The following is a 20979-nucleotide window of genomic DNA, read 5'->3' on the forward strand; positions in this document are numbered from 1 at the left end:
AGAGCAGTTCTCCCGGGTTCCCTTACCCTGCTGCTCTCCGCCTGGGCACCCCTTCCCAATAACGTCTCTTGCTTTGTCAGCACGTGTGTCTCCTCAGACAATTCATTTCTGAGTGTTAGACAAAAGCCCACTCTAGAGCCCTGGAAGGGGTCTCCCTTCCTGCAACAGGTGCACCAGGGATCAACCATGGCAGAAGTGGTGACAGACCCCTAACATGAGACAACAGAGACCAATGGGCGTGGGCAACCCAATCAAAGCAGCATCTCTGTTGTCTCAGTTAGCTCCCGCTGTGTAACAAATCACAAACGTAAAACAACCCCTGTCTGTTACCTCACAGTTCTCTGCTTGAGGTCTGACAAGGCCAAAAGCAAGGTTTGGGCCAGACAAAGCTCTTATTTGGAGTCTTTAGGGGAGAGCCCACCTCCAAACTCATTCAGGTTGTTGGCTAGATTTGGTTTCTTGCGGTTGTAGGACTGAGGTCCCCATCGCCTTGCGGGCTGTCAGCTCTCTCTGTTCCTTCCCCTCCATTTTCAAGCCAGCTATAGCACGTCAATTCCCCCTTATGCCTCAAATCGTTTTTACTTCCTTTCTGCCCCAAGACAGAGAAAACTCTCTGCTTTTCAAAGAGCTCAGGTGATTATACTGGGTTCACCCAGGTAGTTCAGGATAATCTTCCTATTTTAAGGTCAATTGTGCTGTATAGTGTAACACAATCAAGGAAGTGATATTTCATCATATCCACAGGTCCCAGGGGTTAGGGTGGAATGTGTTTGCGGGAAGGGCATCTAGAAATCCCTCCTCCAATAGTAGGGCTGCATGGCTAGTCAGGGTCTCAGTTTGGTTTCAAAGGCCGTGGGGGGTGGGTGCAGTCCCTACTTCATACCAGGTGGCAACAGGCAACCAATGATAATCATTCATTTTTTTAAAAAGATTTATTTTTTATTTTTGGCTGTGTCGGGTCTTAGTTGCGGTGCGCGGGCTCTTCCTTGTGGTGCGTGAGTTCCAGAGTGCGCGGGCTCTGTAGTTTGCAGCACGTGGGCTCTAGTTGAGGCGCGCAAGCTCAGTAGTTGTGGCATGCAGGCCTACTTGCCTCGTGGCATATGGGATCTTACTTCCCTGACCAAGGATTGAACCCGTGTCCCCCGCATCAGAAGGTGGATTCTTTACCACTGAACCACCAGGGAAGTCCCAGTCATTCATTCTTAATCACATATATCCCTCAATGGGGAAGGACTGTCAGAAATATTGAGGAAAGGAAATGTGTAAAAGGATTGAAATTCCTGATAATAAAGCAGCTATTATAATTTGATTGTCCACATGATTTCTGTCCTCGCAGATAGGTTAAACTTGCTATGCACTTGTGCATTCAACTGCTCACTAGAACGTCAATTTGAATATCACTTAGATACTTAAAATCATCATGTCCCAAACTGTGCTCATCATCTTCCCACAACTCCACTCCTTCCAGTTACTCTACTTATGTAACCCCTGTTTTATCCACCCTCAAAGTCTGTGGAGCCAGAGAAAGCAGTTGGCCAGAAGCCACACTGCTGAGCTAGGCATTTGGGACAACACTTTTATTATTATTTTTAACATCTTTATTGGAGTATAATTGCTTTACAGTGTAGTGTTAGTTTCTGCTGTATAACAAAGTGAACCAGCTATATGTATACATATATCCCCATATCCCCTCCCTCTTGCATCTCATGGGACAACACTTTTATGAAGGTCATTTCCTTACTTTCTGTAGTTTTACCCCTATGTATACGTAATGGGAGGGCCACAAGGAAACTTTCTGGAGTTCTGGAAATTTTTTATATTTGATCTGGGTGTTGACTACATGGTACACATGTAAAAATACATTGAACTTAAGATTTCTGCACTTTACTGTCCTTTATTTGTATTATTATTGTACATATTACATCCATATATATTACAAGCGAAACAACACATTGTTACTATTACTTTATATAATTTTACAACCTTTAAAGAAGATGAGAGAAGAATGGAGAGTAAATATATGTATTTAGAGTTTGGTTTTCTCTCTTCTATCTTTTCCCCTTTATATTCACCTTCTACTCTGCAATAACTAAAGTGCAATTTGCCCACACCAGTCACCAGCTAAAAACTTACTTCCAGCCCTTAAAGGCAGCACGCAATGCCTTACACATCCATCCCTCGTGTCTCTCCAGCGTCATTTCCCACCACTCCCTGTCTTACACACCTTCCCTACACACACTGTTTGCTCACCTCCCTGACTTTGCTGAGGCTGTTTCTCATGCCCAATTGCTCTTCCTAGCAACACTCCTCTTCTCCTCCCGTTTTAGTTGGCTCAGGTCGCCATAACAAAATACCATAGACCAGGTGACTTAAACAACAGAAATTTATTTTCTCACTGTTCTGGAAGCTGGAAGTCCAAGATCAAGGTGCCAGTATGGTCGGGTTCTGGTGAGAACTTTATTCCTGGCTTACAGACAGCTGCCTTCTCTCTGTGTCCTTACATGGCAGAGAGAGAGAGAGGGCAAGCTCTCTGGTGTCTCGTCTTATAAGGACACTGATCCCATCATGAGAGCCCCACCCTCATGATCTCATATAAACCTAATTACCTCCCAAAGGCTCCACATCTAAACACCATCGCATAGGGGTTAACACATGAATCTAGAGGGGACAGCATAGCACCTTCTTTACGTGGCTAACTCCTACCTCGTTTTAATTCAACTCAGGCAGCACTTCCTCAGGAAATCCTTGACTAACTACCCCATATCGTCCCACCACCGCACCCTAAGGTGACAAAGTGTGCTTTAATAGAGTCTCGTGTTTACGTCTTTCGTTGCACTGTCTCTTCATTTTGTAGTTACGTTTATGGTCTGTTTCCTCAGTAGACTACGAATTCCTCGGGGGCAAAGTTTCTGTTTGACTCAACTGCGCATTCCCAAACCTTTGCACAGCGCCTGGCAACATGACAGGCAACCAATGATGTTTTTTGAACGAATGCTACAAAAAGTATTTACCTCCTGGATTAGATACAGTCTGGAATCTTCAAGGTTGACATTCGCCCTAAAAATGCGAGGGAATAGACGCAAGCACGAGCAATCTTATAGCCCAATCAGAGTACTTTGCCCTTCCTATAGGGCCTGGGAGAGCGTCGTGGGTACGCTACCTAGTAACCATCGCCGGGGGAGGGAGGTGGGAAGGGCGGAGAGCTAGCTGCTTCGTCCAGTCGGGACCCCGTATTCCCGGAGCAATAGCAGCCTCGGGAGCCGCTTACCGAGCCTGGACCGCGCTTCCCATGATGCCCCGCCGCCTCGGGCTAGGCTGCTGCCGTAAAGCGGCTCGCTCGGCGCGACGCAAGTACCAGCTGCGCGCCTCTCCTGGCTCCGCGAGCGCCACCGCGCCCTCTGACCAGGGACAGCTGGTTCCGGGCCGCGCTCCCTCCCCGCCGGGGCGCCCTCCCTTCCGGGGGTCCCGGTCCCCAAGGTGGTCGCGGCTACGGCATCCTCAGGCCAGGCCGCGGGGGGAGTGGGCGGCCCGGAGGCCGTGGCGGGGTCAGCACGGGCCACCGAAAGCAGGGCCATGGAGCCCAGGGAGTCGGGGAAGGTAGGCCTGGAAGGGCCCTGGGGCCGCCCACTCCCCTCCCGTAGATCCCTGATCTGGGCGAGGCGGGCGGTACGGGCGGAGTCCTCGCAGATGAGCCAGCCTTGCAGGGAAGGACTCGCCCGCTCGCCCGCCTCTTCCTCTGCACTTGGGCGGCCGACTCCGGGCGAGTCCCGCGCAGCCTTCCGCTCCCTCCCCACGCGGCTGGCCTAGCAGCCCTCCGCCAAGCCGCCGCCCGGTTGACGCTGGGTGGGTGACCCGCTCAGTGTAGTAGTGCGAAAGTGCTTCCTATTTTCCCACACCACCACTGGCGTTTGGAAGAGGCCCAGCGTGTTTTAAGGCTTTGAGGCTGGATCGGACCCCACTGGGAGCCAGGCATAGGGTTCACCGAGAGGCAGGATGAGGGCTTGGCCCTGCCTGGATCCCCCTTCCCAAGAAAGGGCTGAGAAGAAAAAGACAAGGCATCTGGCATATTTCTTGCCGATTTCTGTTTCTAGCTTATCTACTTCGTGGAGTTTCTGAGTATTGCTTAGAAGCATATTTCATAAACTTGCTTCAGGCTTTGAGCCAGAGGCTGTGAATTGGAAGAAAAGGTGGGGGAAAGTGCTTGAAGGTAGAGTTAAGTGGGTTTGACAGGACTGCTAGAGCTCGGAGTCGGTGTCAGCAAAGACGAGCGTGGTCGCACGCACTTGATTCGGAGACATTGGCAGCCTTTGGGGACCGAGATCTTTCTGGATATTATTTGATACCAGTTCTTGAGGATTGTTTCTTCTTTGGCACAAGGGGAACCTCCTCAACAAACGTTTTCGAGTGCATACTGAGTCTCTCCTTTAAAAAAAATTGCTCTTTCAATAAACATTTGTGATCCGTGATTTAAGTTGACAGAGATGCTGGAAGTACATATGAAATGACTACTTTCCTCCAGGAGCTTTCCCGCAGTTTTCACTTCAATAACATGGACAAGCCTGGAAGGGTTGTCCAACAGACAAAAGACAGAAAAGATAGTGAGGTTATTTTGATGCTGTACTTTTTCCTGGAAAGACTGGGAAGGACTCTGAATTACAAAAGTTACTCCTTGCTTAATCATCTCTTCCGTACTCCATCCTCTCCACAAGCTACCGTGATGCATTTTCCAGATGAAACAACCTATAAACAGTCCAAGACAATAAAGCTCAACAGAACCTAACCAGAGAAAGATTGAAGGTGAACTGCATGCCAGCCTCGTGCCAAGCACTTTAGGGGATACCAAAAAAGTAAAGGAAATGGCTCACACCCTCAGGTAATATCCTGAGGTTTAGTTTAGCCTGAACCTGAATTTGGACAGAGGGAGAGCAAAATGCAGTAGAAGAAGGGCTGTACACAATTGGCACTGAAAAGTGGAATTAGTGATTTGAGGTTGATTTCAAGGGATTCTGTTCAGTTGTAGGATTTCTTAGCCTTTGGTGTGAGAAGAGTGAAATACAAATATTTGGGGAGGTGGAGGAGAAATTTTATGTCCTTTTCAGGCCCAACCACTAATTGAAAACAGTGGGGACTGGAAATTTCACCCTTGATTCTAATCGTGATTGTAAGGTGTCTCAAAAGGACACCCTTCCCAGGTACATCAGTTTTTTAACCTAGGGAATGAGGATGTTATCCAAAGATGAAATAAAGTAATTGCAAAACAAACCAGCAGTGTAAGAGGTATTGCAGATGAGTGACAATAACTAAGGCCTGGGTGCAATAGCTGTGCTGTTCTAAAGTTCCATTCTGAATATCACTTTTTTCTCTCAAAGCTGGAAGACTGGGGGTCCACCTGAGGTAGTGGCTTGGTGTATTATTAGAATCTTCCTTAGATGCTATTTTGTGATATTTATTAACTAAAAGCAGTCTTAGCCTATTGGATTAAGTGGGGGGTATCTTGGCTTGCCATTGGCAGAATAATGGATAGAGGACAAAGACCTTTCCCCATCACTCTAACCCATTATCCTGTTTTATTTTCTTTGCAGCCCTGTCACTATATAAAATTCTCACATTTATTTGTTTGCTGACTTCACTGTCTGCTCTATCCCCAGCTAGACTAGTGGAGCAGTATCTGGCATGTAATAGGTTCTCAGTATTTTCTGAATGAATGACTCAAGATAGCATCTCATACAGGAGCCCTTTTGCTGTAGGTGTGGGTGCTGTGAAGAGCACTGCAGTCTTGACACCTCATGTGCCCTCTGGGAGACTATTGTCGTTGCTGCCAAGTAGGAGTATTTACTGTGTATGTATTTATTGCCTCAACATCCCTGGTTCCTAGCCACCACCGGCACCCCACCCCCCAGTTTTATTATTGCACTTATATCACAGTTGTCTGTCACCTCCTGATGGGTTTTTCTCCTTGACAAATAGAGATAGTGTCTTTTATATCTTAGGATCTCCAAGCACACAGAAACAAGTAGAATATGTTGAATGAAAAAACGAATTAAATGCCTATGAAATATTTTCTGTATAATGTGGTGGTGGGGAAAGGGGTGGTGATGGTGAAGGGGGTTATAAAATACGATGATCAGCATAGGCTTCCTGTGGACCAGGCACCACGAGGGGCATAAAGCCTTCCTTGCTCGGGAGAAGTAGAAGTGCTTGGGCTAGGTGGGCAGGAAGTCCCTTGCGAGAAAGAGATGGAATGTGAGTAGGAACTTGATGAGTGAGTGTGAGGAAGTAGGCAGAGTCAGGGAATGTAAAGACTGGGTGTGAAGAGGGAGGAAAGGTACAAGATAGGTGGAGTGGCTGTAATTTAATCTTTTATTTTTTTAATTTTATTTTTGGCCGCGTCGGGTGTTAGTTGCAGCACACGGAGGATCTTCATTGAGGCATGCGGGATCTTCCGTTGCGGTGCACCGACTTCTCTCTAGTTGTGGCACGTGGGCTCCAGAGCGTGTGGGCTCTAGTTTTTGGCACACAGGCTCTCTGGTTGAGGCGCGCCAGCTCAGTAGTTGTGGCACGCTATCTTAGTTGCCCCTTGGCATGTGGAATCTTAACGTGCCGACCAGGGATCGAACCTGCGTCCCCTGCATTGGAAAGCGGATTCTTTACCACTGGACCACCAGGGAAGTGTCCGAGTGATTGCAATTATACTAATCTGGCTGTAGTAGAGATTCCAGGTGGGGCAATACCTAGAGCTGAGGTTAGGAAGGTAAGTTAGGTTCAGATCCAGGGGACTTGGTGCTGGGCTGAGAGCTCGGAGCTCTGCCTTATAGACAGTGGGAATCAGTAAAGTTGAACATCCAGAGATAGTCCTTGCTTTCTATGTAGGTAAGAAGTTCCTCTTATTCAAGCAGATTTGTGTTTCCTTTACATTGCAGTCGTCTGAAGGCTCTTGCCATAATACTTGTTAAAAGAGAGGTTCAAGGCCTAGCGTAGTTACTCGTTGGGAAGACAGTTCTTCATTATCTAAACATTCAGCCCTGGCCATACTCTTCATCCTTGTGGCTCTCATAAAGTGATGGGTCTGTTGGCTTTCATTATGCCCACCTGTTCCCTCAGGAAGACAGGGTGGGTGGGAATGAATAGGGAACCCTGCTTGCCCTTGGTCACAAACTCTAACCTGCCCTGATCGGAACAGCTTGCCCTGTAGTCCTGGTATACAGTCATCCTGCTAGGATCTGCCTTCAGTATAATCTCGAGGGTTTTCTTCCCCGCTCCCCACAATGGCTCTCCTTAGGCCATATGTTGTGTGTACCTCTTTCCTGTCCACCCGCCTGCTCTTAGTGGAGCCCATCCTGCAGCAGGTTTTTGCAATTATAATCATATTTTGCTTTGGAAGACACTCTGAGAGCAAATAGTTATTTAAAATACACATTGGCAGTACAATTCCATGTTTGTTTTTAAGACTGTTCATTTATACATATTCATAGACAAAAGACTGGAAGGTTACATACCAAATGTCAATAGTAGTTGTTTTTCAGTAAGGAGATTGGGGGTGATCTTAAAACATCTTTTCTGCTTATTGTCTAAATTTTCTGCAGTAAACATATATTGACTCATAAGAAAAATACTCAACTTACTTTAAAATATACAAATCAATAGTGACTGATAAGAATTATCTGTACTGTTTTTCTCAAGAAGCTTCTATGTTGAAGTTGATATTTCACGTGCTTTAAGTTTGAGTATAAAATTACAGGCGATTTTAAACAAATGTACTAGAACTTGTTACAAATGGAAGTGACTGTGTCCCCTCCAGAGTTGTCACTTTGGAAGGACTTATACTTACTCCAAGGATACTATTTCCCAAAATATTATTTTGGGGGGTTCGGGGATTTCCTTTTTTTTTGCAGTACGCAGGCCTCTCACTGCTGTGGCCTCTCCCGTTGCAGAGCACAGGCTCCAGCCGCTCTGTGGCATGTGGGATCTTCCCGGACCGGGGCACGGACCCGTGTCCCCTGCATCGGCAGGCGGACTCTCTACCACTGCGCCACCAGGGAAGCCCGGGGATTTCCTTTTTGTTGATAGTTTTATTTATTTTTTAATTTCTTTGACTAGCTGATAAATGTTGGTGGTATGAAATTTAAAAGGGTAAACAGCAACAGATTCTGTTTTCCGATTATTTCTTTTATAACCGCTTTTTTCATGGCTGCAATGTCTTACCTCTGAGGCTATTGATGATAGTTTTGTTTTTTAAAGGTTTTTTGCTCCATGCCCCACTTCCATTTCCTCAGTTCCTCCTCACCCTCTCTCATCTCCTGTCTGTTTTGATCTCTATCAGACCTGTTAGAGCCTTTCCTCAGATGTCTGGTAGTCCAGTTGTTTGCTGACGCTTAACAGTGGAAAAGCAGAATTCTAACTGGACGCTCTGAGCACGTGGAAGGGAGGGACTTGCCAACTTGGAGCCTGTGTAGGGGATCTGGGCAGGCATTTGTTCCGAACGGCTTCCCCCAAATTCTTATTATTTTAAGCTCACTGCGTTCACTCCCAGGCCAGAGGTTCCTGGGGCTGCCAGATCCTGAGTCTTTTGAGGATTTAGCAAATGTAAATTGGGTTGTTTCTCCATTTGCCCACTGCTGGCTGAGGGTATGATTTTCTTGGATCTGCTCAGTTATTACTTTTTCATCTGCTTTTCAGTTAACAAAATTGTATTGCTATTGTCCCTTTGTTGTGTTGTCCATCCCAGAGGGTGTTTTTTTTTTTTAACAATTTTTAAAAACATTTATTTATTTATTTATTTGCATTGGGTCTTAGTTGCGGCATGCAGGATCTTTCGCTGTGGTGTATGGGCTCTTCGTTGCGGTGCGTGGTTGTGGTGTGCAGGCTCAGTAGTTGTAGCTCACGGGCTTAGTTGCTGCGCGGCATGTGGGATCTTAGCTCCCTGATCAGGGATCAAACCGGCGTTCCCTGCATTGCCAGACAGATTCTCAACCAGTGGACCATCAGGGAAGTCCTTAGAGGGTGTTTTGTTTGGAGTTTTTTTCGGGGGGAGAGTGTCTTTTTAAACTCACAGGAGGAAGCAAAATTCAGTGTACGTGTTCAATCTGCCATCTTAATCCAGAACTTCCTGAAACGTTTTCTGAATTTCCTCGCCCTTTTTTGGTGGAACAGAGAGAGCTCCTTTATAAGCCCCATGGAATACAGTTCTCAGCTCTAAAGCTTTGCCTATCTTGATAACTGACCACATTCACAGACATAGCTCTCAGTGACGGTTGACTACTTCCAGAAATCAGATACCTCTTCCTAAGTGAGGATTTACCACGATGAAGATTTTGCAAAAGAAGTGCTGTTGGTTGTTGCTGACGCACTGGCTGAGAAGTAATGGATCCCGCGTGAAGGCTGGTGAGGGGTGTGCAGGGGGACGCGTGCGAGAGTCCAGAGCTGGCCTTCGTTATGGCACTTCTGTTGCCGTGTGTGGCTGTTCCTAGAAGAATGGGTCTTATTCCCGCTGTGACTTGCACCCAGGGGGTGAGAGTAATGCGGTATACGTCTTGTATGTGGATTGATAACGCCCCCTCCCCCAGTCTGATCTGTTCCCAGAGCAGGGGTGTCCTCAGGTGGCTGTGAGCTCAGGTGTGGAAGATGAAGGAAGAAGTTGGCGCTTAGCTGGTGTCATTTTTCCTTGCAGGCTCCTGTGACGTTTGATGACATCACGGTGTATTTGCTTCAGGAGGAGTGGACGCTGCTGAGCCAGCAGCAGGAGGAGATCTGTGGTTCTGATGAGCTGGTGGCACCACTGGGTATGGGCTTCTGTTCACTTCCCCACTGCCTGAATCTAGGTCAGCATTCCCAACCATGTCCGACTATGACATACTTGAGAACTTTCTGGAATCCGCCCATTTTTTTCCAGGCATCTTTATACTGTTTATCCACTCAGTCCCATATCTGACTTAACTGCACGCGGACTCACACCTCACCCTTTCTCTTTTCCACTTAAATTAGCCAAGAGAAGTGGGGAGATTGGGCATGTCAAGGCTAGACCTGGATGCTTCAGAATATCCCAGCGTGCCAGAAGGGAAGCCCCACCTGTGGACTGTGGCACTGCAGGGTGGATTTTGTTTCAGTGCCCAGAGGACATCGGAGGTGGTGGGGTGGTGGTGGAACGAGCATCAGATCTGCAGCCTGGAAATCTGGTCTCAGTCCCAGCTCTGCCACATGGTACTGACCAAGCCCATTAGCCTTTTCAGGCCTTGGCTTCTTTCTTCACAGGCTTGTCATAGAGGTTCAATGAAATAAAACAGCTTGAAACTTAGTGCCCATGTAGGTAGTTTTCATCTTTTCTATTTTCTGAATGTCCTTTCTCTGCTTCTATGGGTAGACTTCCTAGACCATGGACAGAGAGGAATGTATTTCATCATGCGTACATGCGCACGTACTCTTTTCGGATTTCAATTTGATGGCCATGCGCCATGCCTTTCTCTGCTTCTTTTCTTCTTGACCCCTCAGGGTTCTGGGGGCAACAGTCTCAGCTCTCTGTGGATGGAGGGGTTGTGGTCTTACTGTCTATTAAAAATGGTTTGAAAACCAATGATTCTTTTAAACCAGAAGTTGCAAAGTAGCAGCTGTGGGCCAGATTTGGCCTACACCTTTTTTTTCTTTCTTTCTTTCATCTCTTTTCTTTGGCTTTAAAATATTTAAATAAGTTGTCAATATTTCGCCATGGGGGGGGTTTTCATATAGAAATATGATTTCTGGCTTCTGTTGGAAACTGGGATGGTCTAGAGGCCATGCTGACCCTGTATTCAGCTGGCAGCCCCTCCTGGACTTGAGTAGCTACCCCACACCTGGGTTCAAATCCACAGCTTCCCACACCCTGCCTGGTTTCCTCAGAGTATTGTCTGGTCCCGCTCCGCATTTGAGTTTGAGCCTCTGTTCTGGACCAATAGTTTTCATACCTTCTTAGCCTGTGTGACCTGGATCCGACCTCACAGTGCATCTCTCTGTTCCTGACTCAGGACCAACTATTGCCAACCCAGAGCTGTTCTATAAATTTGAGCGAGGGCCAGAGCAGTGGCTAGCCAATGTCCAGGGCCAGAGGAGTCTCTTGAGCCTCCACCGAGGTGAGTGCGGACCTGCCCCCGGGAGGAGGGGTCCTTAGCTGGAGGGAGGGAGCAGGAAGCTGGGCCCCAAGGCTCCAGTCTCATCCTCTGCCTCTCCCTGTTCCCCACCAATTACACACGAATGCTGTTCTTCCCCCAACTGTCACCCCGTCTAAGATATACACACCTCCCCCAATGTTGTTCTCCAAACTCTCATCTCCCTTTATTTTATTTCTACCTGAGAGTAGATGTTTACGAATAATTATATATTCTAAGTTCCATGGAGGCATGACTTGGTCTTACTTACTATTGTAGTCCCAGTACCAAGAACAAGGCCTGGCACGTGGTTGCGTAGTAGACAATCATGGAATGAATGGGTGAATAAACAGATGGCTGCTAAGTCCTGGGGACTGATGTTTGCTTTCCTCCTTTGATAAGCATGTCCTGTTCAGGGATTGGCTTGCCCAGAGCCAGGCCAGATGGCCTCTGTCATTGTGTAAGATGAGCGCGTTAACCCAGCCCCTTCTACAGGAGAAAAGGGAGGTGGAACGAGTTCCCCGACGGATCGAATTGTGGACGTTTGCTCTCCCATGTGATTTATCTCAGATGGACCACAAGGAGCCCTAGACTTCACAGATACTAATTTGTTTCGGTTTGTTTCTGCTGTGCTTGGCTCTTAACTTTGAGCCCATTGACTCTTTACTCGTAGCTTTGTGCTTCCGGGGTTGGCTACAGTTTCGTAGACTGACTGGTCCATTGGCCGGGAGAAAGTACTGTTGAGTCCTTGCCCACTGGGCATCTGAACTTGTTGGAGCATAATAAATGGCTCCAGAGGAGTTAGAGTTGTCTAAGCTGCATTTCAACCAAGGAGTGAATAAAGAAACTGCCGGTTTAGCTTAAAGAAGAAAAGTCTTAGTGATGTCATGGGATTTTTCACTTCTTGGAAGGGTTGTGGTGTGGGAGAGGGCTGAAGTAGCACTCCTGAGGGGAAGGTACTCAAAGATGGATTGCAGCTCAAGGAAGACTCTGGGGACCAAACTGTCTGCCCGGAAGGTAGATTGCTCTCTTGCTCTAAAGGTACGTGAGCAAAGTGCAGACGCCTGTCTGGCAGGGGTACCAAGGAGGGGGGTTCCTGCCAGGTGTGCAGTGGCAGTGTTTGCTTTAATTACCTTTTTAACCCTACCTTCTCTTAGTTCGGTGTTCTTATCCATAAATAAGTCTGCTCTCCTGAAGACTGTGCCACTGTTTTAGGTTGCAGAGATCTCTTTTTTGCCAGGTATATCTGTCCTTTCTATTAAAAAAAAAAACTGTTTTCTTAAAGCCCATTTGGTTTCTTCTGGGTTAGGCAAGGTGGACCTGGGGGTTGGGGGCCGGAGAGAAGAGAACACGGGTGCAGGCTGTCACGTTGTGGGTGTGGTTGCAGCTTTGATAGTCCATGGTCTAAGCACCTCTGTGAGTTGCAGTGACTCGACCTATAGGATTTCAGAGAAAATTCCATGTGTTTCTTTTTTCTAAAGGAAAAAACAAGATGGGCTTCATGGAAGAAATGGACATGCAAGGTCCCGCCAGAGAAGCTGGACTCTACCTGCCTCCTCAGAAGAAAGCCTGTCCTTCCCATTTCAGCTCAGAGGGTGGCAGCCTCCAGGGAGACTGCACAGGAAGAAGCAGAAAACCATTGAGACCCCGGTCCATCCAGAAGGCGTGGTTTGCGCAGTTCCCGTGGTTGGTCATGAATGAGGAGCGGACGGCTCTCTTTTGCTCGGCTTGCCGGGAGTACCCATCCGTCAGAGACAAACGGTCAAGGTTAATAGAAGGTTACACAGGACCATTCAAGGTGGAGACTCTCAAATACCATGCCAAGAGCAAGGCCCATGTGCTCTGTGTCAAGGCCTTGGCAGCTCGGGACCCCAGCTGGGCAGCCCGTTTCCGGAGCATCCACGATGTGTCTAGAGAGGTACTGGCCAGTCCGGGACACCTCTTCACTGCAGATTATCCCATATGTTACCCGACAGGGCCTCAGGGGATCTATGATAACATGGTCCAGCTCCTGCCCAGCTCAAGAGCTGCACTGGAGGACCCTGGAGGGAGTGGAGCAATTCCTGCATTGTACCTAGACTGCATTCCTGATTTCAGGCAAAAAGAAATTGCTGATGACATCCGCAGCTCCTCAGACGTTAACATTTTGTGTAATGACTCACCTGAACCCCGTGGCCAGGTAATATGTTTATAATGATTGCTCAAGGGGAAGGATTCTGTATAATGTTACCGTAGCTGACATGCTTGTAATGTGCTGGGTGTTGTTTTAAGTGCTTTGCGTGTATTAATTATCTCCTTTATTTGTGACAGCAGCCCTACTCTCATCATCTCCTTTTGGCAGATGACAGGACATAATTAGTGGACCAGAATATTCTAACTTCTCATATAAAGAGAACACCTAAATTCAGAACAGTAATCTTTATCCAGAATCCAGAACGACCACAGAACTCAAGAAATAATCCACAGCCACAAAACAGCCACAGAGCTCTTAAATAATCAATGTAAACAAATTTTTTAACGTTAACTTCAAAATCATGTAGCACTTTTAAACACTGCAAAGTTTCTTCAGACGTGTCCTTTTATGTAGTGTTTTTAATGCTGCTATGAGGTGGGTGGAGCAAACCTAGTTAAGCTCATCTTGTTGGGGAACAACTGAGACTTAGGGGGGAGTGACGTAGGCAGAGAACAAGGGCTCTTGCGGCAGTGACCTCCCCTCAGAGCCCTTGACCGCCAGCCCAGTGCTTTCCTTCTACTCCCTGCAGCACTGGTGGGCCCTCAGAGACTCTAGTTCTCACCTCAGGTTTATTTTGTAAAATAAAATAGGTTTATTTTCTAATTCTTTGGAAAATTGTCCTGCAAAGAAACTGTATTAATTGGAATCCTTGAGTAACCAGATCTGGCCCCTTTTCTCACCTCTTCCATGTAAGCGGGATTTTGCTACAAATCACTTTGAGCAACCCCTCTAGTATTCCGATGAGAAGAGCTCAGACGTTCCGCGTGCCTAACATCATACGTAAAGTTAGTAAGCTCGAATTTTTATGGAATCCAGAAAAGTGACAAAGCTCATTTCCCTTCATGTTCATGTTCCTTCTAGTTTTTAGTATTCGAAGCTAATAAACAGGTCTAACCTTTTACAATCTGAATTCCTTTAGCAGTAAAGTGTGTGTTAACCTAGTCACTGAATATGAGCATCTTTAGTTCTTTTTCACTGCTTCTTCCTTCCCATCCTGGTGGGGAACCTTAGCAGGGGCTGCTAGAGGCAGCTGGCTACCTTTGCAGTCGTAGATGAGTAGAAGGTGCCTCTTGGGGCTGTAAAGGACAGGGTGCAGCCATGAGGTTCTGCAAGACCCCTGTTCCTCAGTGCATTTTCCTTTCCTTCCAGGAAAGAAGAGGAAGGATCATTCCTTCCTTCTAGAATAACACTGAGGTTCGTTTGGTTTTTACCTGCTAATTCTGGGCCACACACATTTGCTTCTTTGACTTTTGGTGGATAAATGAATTCCTCAGAGTGCATCGGGGCCTCTTGGCAGGCTTCCCAGGAGAAAAATGCCTTGAGCAGGACCCCGGAAGGATCACGCTGGGTGTCTGACGTGAGAGGAGTATTGAGTGACTGCTACTCTTTGTTGCAGGATCCTTCTGAAGAGGGGCTGTTTGAGGAGGTTCCCGTGGTGTTTGAGGATGTGGCGGTGTATTTCACCCGGGAGGAGTGGGGCACGCTAGACAAGCGGCAGAAGGAGCTGTACAGAGACGTGATGCGGATGAATTATGAGCTGTTGGCATCCCTGGGTAAAGATCCGTGTAGACCTTTGTTTGCCACCTTCACTTGACGTGGGGACCCACGAGGGCAGCAGTGGCTTGTAGTCGTGTTCCCATTTCTGCCCTCTCACTGTGCATAGGCAGAGTGCTTATATCTCTGCGTCTCAGAACTCTCCCTGCTTTGAGGTACTGTGCTTTATCTCCTCTTCATCCACCCACCCATCATCCATCTTCCACCAAACATTATTGAGTACCTACTACGTGCTGGATGGACGTGAACGAGTCACGGTCTCTGCTTTCAAGGGGCTGGCAGGTTTGTGGGAGAGACAGACACTATAATAAGAAACTATGCAACAACACCAGCTCCATTAGAGATTCAGGAAGAGTGTCCTGGGGCTGCTGAAAAGATTGACTTAATTTGGCCAGGCATCCGAGGGAGGGATAAGGGCTGTCTTTACAGAGTATGAAATATTTTAACTGAGTTGAAAGCCAGGTGCACAGGGACGGGCATCTAGACATGTCAGAGGTGGGGACAGCGTGAGCAAAGGCAGGGAGGCGAGAAAGGGCCTCCGGGAGGATTCCTGGATTCCGCCCTCTACTTTGTGCTGGGGCTGCTTCATCAGGGGCCAGCATGGTGGGCGGTCTCGGCCTGGGCGTCACTAGGTTATAGGCACTGGAGAATGAAGAACAGCACGTGCTGTTCATTACTTTCCCAGAAGAGGCTCCTCTCCTGTATCTGCTTCTTGTTCTTGTCTTTGCCTCCTTTTTCCATCAGACACCCAGGATTTTCATGTGGCACCAAAAAGACAACTTTTCATCTTATGCAGCTGTTATTTACTATTTTTTTACTAGCGTATATTGTAACAGAAACCTTGCAGAACAGGCTGCTGTACATAACTTAGGAATTCCGACAGCGACCTGTATCGTGACTTCTGCGGAATAGGAAATTGGGGTGTTTGTGGCTTACCTGATGTCATATCCCCAGCTTACACACTGCCCTTTCATGTGCAGCTGAGATACGGATTATTTTCTGAACATACTTGACCTATAGACTACCTGTTTTTATCACTGTTCACAATTTTTAAATGGCTCCCCAAACATTCAGAAAGGCTGTGAAAAATTGTTTCTTTTATGAGGAGAGAGGTGCTGTAATCGTGTTCTGGGCCAGGGCACTTGTACCAAGTGCACCTTCAAAGAGCATCACTACCACTGACAGCGTTTAAAAGAGAGAGAGAGGGACTTCCCTGGTGGTCCAGTGGTTAAGACTCCACACTTCCAATACAGGGGCCCCGGCTTTTCTCCCTGGTTGGGGAACTAGGATCACACATGCCATGAGGCACAGCCAAAAATAAATAAATAAATTAAAAATAGAGAGCGAGAGGGAAATTCGTTTTTAAGGAATACATACCCACTTACAAGAAGTTGGTTTTCCTTTGAAGGAGTGAGCAGCAGTGATGCCCTTTGCCCTTTGGACCCCTGTGGAAAGTCATGGGGAAGGTGGTGGGTGACCAGTGGTGTAACAGTGTCTCCCACAACCTGGGCCTGACTTGGATTGTTCAGCCAGACAGCAGCGTTTTCTTTTCAACGTGCGTATGTTAGGAAGTGGGGAAATCTTAACGAACTGGGGAAATTAAGGGACAGTTCAGCCTCAGTTAAGTGTTGTTTGGATGAACAATAAGTATAACCGCGGGAGGGGTAATTAATTGTGCTTGAGGGTTGAGGGCAGGAATCAGGGAAGGCTTTATAGAGGATGGGGCTGTCCTCTTCAGTTGTCTGTGGAATTAAAATGGGTCCAGGGGTCTAGGAACGGAATTGCATGTGTGTGAGTCCTTCTCTCTACTTTAATTAGGCCTCCAGCTTTTATCCTTCAGCTGTCCTCCAGTTGAGATGATTTTTCATGCTTGAGATATAAAAGCATTTTAAAGAGCCTTGAGGATATAACTGGGGCCAAAAGTAAATGATTTGCATGTTTAAAAATAACCTTTTAAAGGGCCTCAAGCTGATAATTGGGATGTAAAACAGTGTTGAAATATAGTGGACCTAATTATTATTTTTGCTTTGACAAGGTTTTTTTCCTCCAATATTTTATCCTCCTGTGACAAGTATTTTAAAAATAGAAAACCTAATATTATTTGGCATTATCTTTTTTTTTTTTTTTTTTTTGCGGTACACGGGCCTCTCACCGTTGTGGCCTCTCCCGTTGCGGAGCACAGGCTCCGGACGTGCCGGCTCAGCTGCCATGGCTCACGGGCCCAGCCGCTCCGTGGCATGTGGGATCTTCCCGGACCAGGGCACGAACCCGTGTCCCCTGCATCGGCAGGCGGACTCTCAACCACTGCGCCACCATGGAAGCCCCTCCCATCCATTTTTTTTTTATATCTTTGTTTGTTTGTTTGGTTTGGTTTGGTTTTTCAATTTCCTTCCTATTTATTTATTTATTTATTTTGGCTGTGTCGGGTCTTAGTTGCGGCACGTGGGTCTTTCGTTGTGGCAGGCGAGCTCTTCGTTGCAGCACACAGGCTTCTCTCTAATTGTGGCGGCGCAAGCTCAGTAGTTGCAGCACACAGGCTCTCTAGTTGTGGCACAGGGGCTCCAGAGCATGTGGGCTCACTAGTTGCAGTGTGTGGGCTCTCTAGTCATGGCTGCGGGCTCCAAAGTGCGTGGGCTCTGTAGTCGCGGCACACGGGCTTTCTAGTTGTGGCGCATGGGCTCAGTAGTGGCAGCTCACAGGCTCTCTAGTTGTGGTGCACGGGCTCCAGGGCACACGGGCTCAGTAGTTGCAGTGTGTGGGCTCTCTAGTCGTGGCCGTGGGCTCCAGAGCATGTGGGCTCTGTGGTTGTGGCACACGAGCTCTCTAGTTGTGGCGTGTGGGCTCAGTAGTTGCAGCACACAGGCTCTCTGGTTGTGGCACACGGGCTCCAGAGTGCGCGGGTTCAGTAGTTGTGGTGTGTGGGCTCTCTAGTCGTGGCCACAGGCTCCAGAGCACGTGGGCCCTGTAGTTGTGGCACACAGGCTCTCTAGTTGTGGCACGTGGGTTCAGTAGTTGAGGTGCGTGGGCTTAGTTGCCTGCGGTACGTGGGATCTTAGTTCCCTGACCAGGGATCGAACCCCCATACCCTGCATTAGAAGGTGGATTCTTAACCACTGGAACACCAGGAAAGTCCACTCCCATCCATTTTTAACGTTTATTATCTTTTAATTGAAGTACTGTGATCTGCTTCTATTGGGTGTTACAGGAAGCCTTTATGTTTTCTTTTATTCTTATGTCTGGAAATAATAATAGGTGCTTTTGCTGTTGACTGAACACCTACCAAAGGCTATGTTGAGTGTCTTGCGTATCTGCTCTCTAATCCTTAAACTAAACCTGTAAAGCAGGTAGTAGTAGTATTTTCAGGCGAGAAAACAGCCCCAATGGCTTTGAGAATCCCACCTATTTAGCTGGAAAATGGCTAAACTGAAATTCTTACTATTCCACCCACTGCATGTGCATTAGACCCGGCTAAAATTCCTGCCTCGTATATGTTTATTACCAGTTGGACTCCAGTTCTTTTAGTTTCAAGATTTGTGCTAATCATTGTTAATATTAAAATAACCATAGCGCCAAGGGTAATATAAGATTATTTAAAAATTCAAGCAGTATTAGAATTTTTTAGAAGTCTCCACTCCTGTCCCCAGTCCCCCTAGCAAGAGGGTTAGTAGTTTGGTCTGGCTGTCTCAGACCTTCTCTGTAGGTCCCTGTTAGTGCTCTTGCCTCCGCCTCCATGAGAACTGAGGTGCAGAAAGGGGCCGATGCCCTGGGGTGAGAGGCCGTGGTCGCTTCAGCCCAGCTCAGGTCAGGTCACGTGTCTCTGTGGTCCGGTGTTCATCATGCTGCCTTGTGGCACGTTCACGCCGTTGATTTCCTTTCGCTCTTATCATTTGAGGAAACGCAGCTAATTCTTCCGTTGCTCTTATTAGGATTTACAACTAGTAGATTTGTTCTTTTAGGTTTTATAATTTTTGTACCTGTTTTTAAAAAGACAGTCTCAATTTGATGCAGTCAAATTTAATATTAATTTGTTGGTTGTGTAGCAGTTAAATTGCATCGACTAAAGCTTTTCAACTGATGGTAGTTTCCAGGTTAGGTCCACTCACCTGTCAACAGCGTCCTTGGCCTCACCAGCTCTCTTATCAATGGGACTGAACTTGCAGAGGACGGTCATTTTGATTATGGATAAAAGAGGTTTATGTTGTTTTTAATGCTTTCCTGTGTCAACCTCTACTTTTGTGGACTTGCTTTTGCTTAGAACTATTTATCACTCTGTAGAGTTCCAACTGTTCTTTTATTTCTGTACTTTAAATTCTGGTTTCAAACTTTGGCCATATTTGGTGATGTCTCTTGCTTCCCCTGCAAAAAAAGAAAACTGTTATATTCCACTGTTAAGAAACTAATATTTGTCAGTAACAGAAACAGAAAAGCCAGTATAGGGACTATGTGGTAACCCTCGTTTTTACTAGGAAAGGTGTCATCATATGCTGAGTGGCAGGTCACTCACTTCAGGTGGGCAGTGTCTTTTCTCCATGTGAGGTCATCAGCTACAGCTAGACCTCACATAGCTGGGGGAAGAAGTCATGTCACTAAGTGGAAAGCAAAACTAAGCGGGAGAGCCCTCAATGAGATGAGCAGGAGTTAGAATGGCTCATATGATGCCTAGGAGGCCAGCTGCTGTATGGTGGGCCATATACGGCCTCCAAGTGGGGGCCGTGCTGAGCTAGAGAGAGAAGAACCAAGGCAAGGTGCCAGAGTGGCCGTCTCCAAACTGATTTGTTGGCAGGCCTGCCAACCTTGGGCTGAAGTTAGCCTGGAAGGATCAGAATCTGTCTTTGTAGGCCAAGCCATTTTTATGGGTTTTTATGGAGTGTGTGTGTGTGTGTGTGTGTGTGTGTGGTCATGCTATAGTTATGTCTTCTTAGTCACTTTTCCATTACTAAGACATAGGAAAATCTGTTTGAAAATTCCCTTCTGTTTCACTTGTTCTGAAGAGAACAAAAAGGAAAGGTTTCTGGCAGCATTTCAGCGTAGCTTCAGAGAGCTGTGATTGGGGTACAGCACTTCTGGGGCCAGTGTGGTGCGCTAGGGGCAATCAGAGGTGACAGTCCCCAGGGTAATATAACTTAGACAGACACATCCAGGGATACTCAGTATCATGAAAGTTTTCAGTAAATCTTTTAAAAATATTTCTTGATAATTTTGTTTCTTTAATCAAAGTAGTTCTCATAAGACATATAACAAAAAATGACAGTTCCCTGTCCTACCATTGTCTGTTGCCAGGTCCTCCTGCCCAAATTTTTTAGCTGTTTCTTCCAGTACTTGTTTCATTATTTCTGAGTAACACCTGTAGACATTATTTTTAAAAGCATGAACTTCAGGAGGAGGCACTCATAAAACAGCTTCATTCTTTTCCATCAGCACTTGTTTGGATCAGCTCTTTGGGGATTTTCCTTCTCACCCTTTGGGTTGCCAAAAGAAAATTCAAAGAGCTTTACTTGCTATGAATATTTTTTTGAGCAAGGAACAAACTGTTCATGAACTGGGAGACTTCAAACCCAAAGTGGTTAAAAACTTGGCTCTCAGCAGTTAAAGCTCAATTTGTATAGCATGAATGAAGAAGTACATTGTTTTTTAACTGTGATTATATTCTCTTTAGGGTCGTAGCACTGTGTACCTTTTCTTGTGTGTAGCTGACTGGCTTGGAAGCTGTAAGGTCACACTGACATGAAGGAAACTTCAATTTTGTTTAAGACCAGAGTCAGCATTTTGAGGAAATCAGGACAGCTTAAGATTTGGTTATGTGACTATGAGTGTTTGGTCCAGGGGTCTGTTCAGATTGTGGCCTCCATTTTGGTTTCTCTTTACAGGGTGAAACCTGGGGCAGGGCGCATGACTTGTCACACTCAGGTAAACAGAAAGTCCTCCAGTCACTTTTTATTCACATTAATGATCTAATTTCAATTAATAAAATGTCCAGCACAGTACTCTTCAAAAATGTCCTGATTAGGAGGAGGACTCTGGGACGGTGGTGGAGCTCCAGGAATCTGTCTCCTCAGGTAGACAACAATGGCACTGGTA

General features: G+C 46.7%; 1 protein-coding gene across 5 annotated transcripts in view; it reads left to right on the top strand.

The window, feature by feature from the left end:
- Positions 1-3367: 3367 nt before the first annotated feature.
- The window catches only part of ZNF862 (zinc finger protein 862), a 32958-nt gene continuing 15346 nt past the window's right edge, over positions 3368-20979 (top strand). For 2 of the 5 annotated variants that reach the window (XR_003004450.1, XM_024754477.1), the window contains exons 1-5: positions 3368-3597; positions 9668-9779; positions 10995-11099; positions 12596-13293; positions 14744-14900. Coding sequence is in view for 4 of the 5 variants with exons in the window: in XM_024754477.1 (XP_024610245.1) it covers positions 3574-3597; positions 9668-9779; positions 10995-11099; positions 12596-13293; positions 14744-14900 (1096 nt within the window). In the remaining variant the exon portion in view is untranslated. Of the gene's footprint in view, positions 3598-9667; positions 9819-10994; positions 11100-12595; positions 13294-14743; positions 14901-20979 lie in introns of all 5 variants that reach the window. The other 3 variants (XM_024754478.1, XM_024754481.1, XM_024754482.1) reach the window with 3 other exon arrangements.

Source organism: Neophocaena asiaeorientalis, unplaced genomic scaffold, assembly GCF_003031525.2.
Source record: "Neophocaena asiaeorientalis asiaeorientalis breed wild unplaced genomic scaffold, Neophocaena_asiaeorientalis_V1.1 scaffold407, whole genome shotgun sequence".
Classification (NCBI taxonomy): domain Eukaryota; kingdom Metazoa; phylum Chordata; class Mammalia; order Artiodactyla; family Phocoenidae; genus Neophocaena; species Neophocaena asiaeorientalis.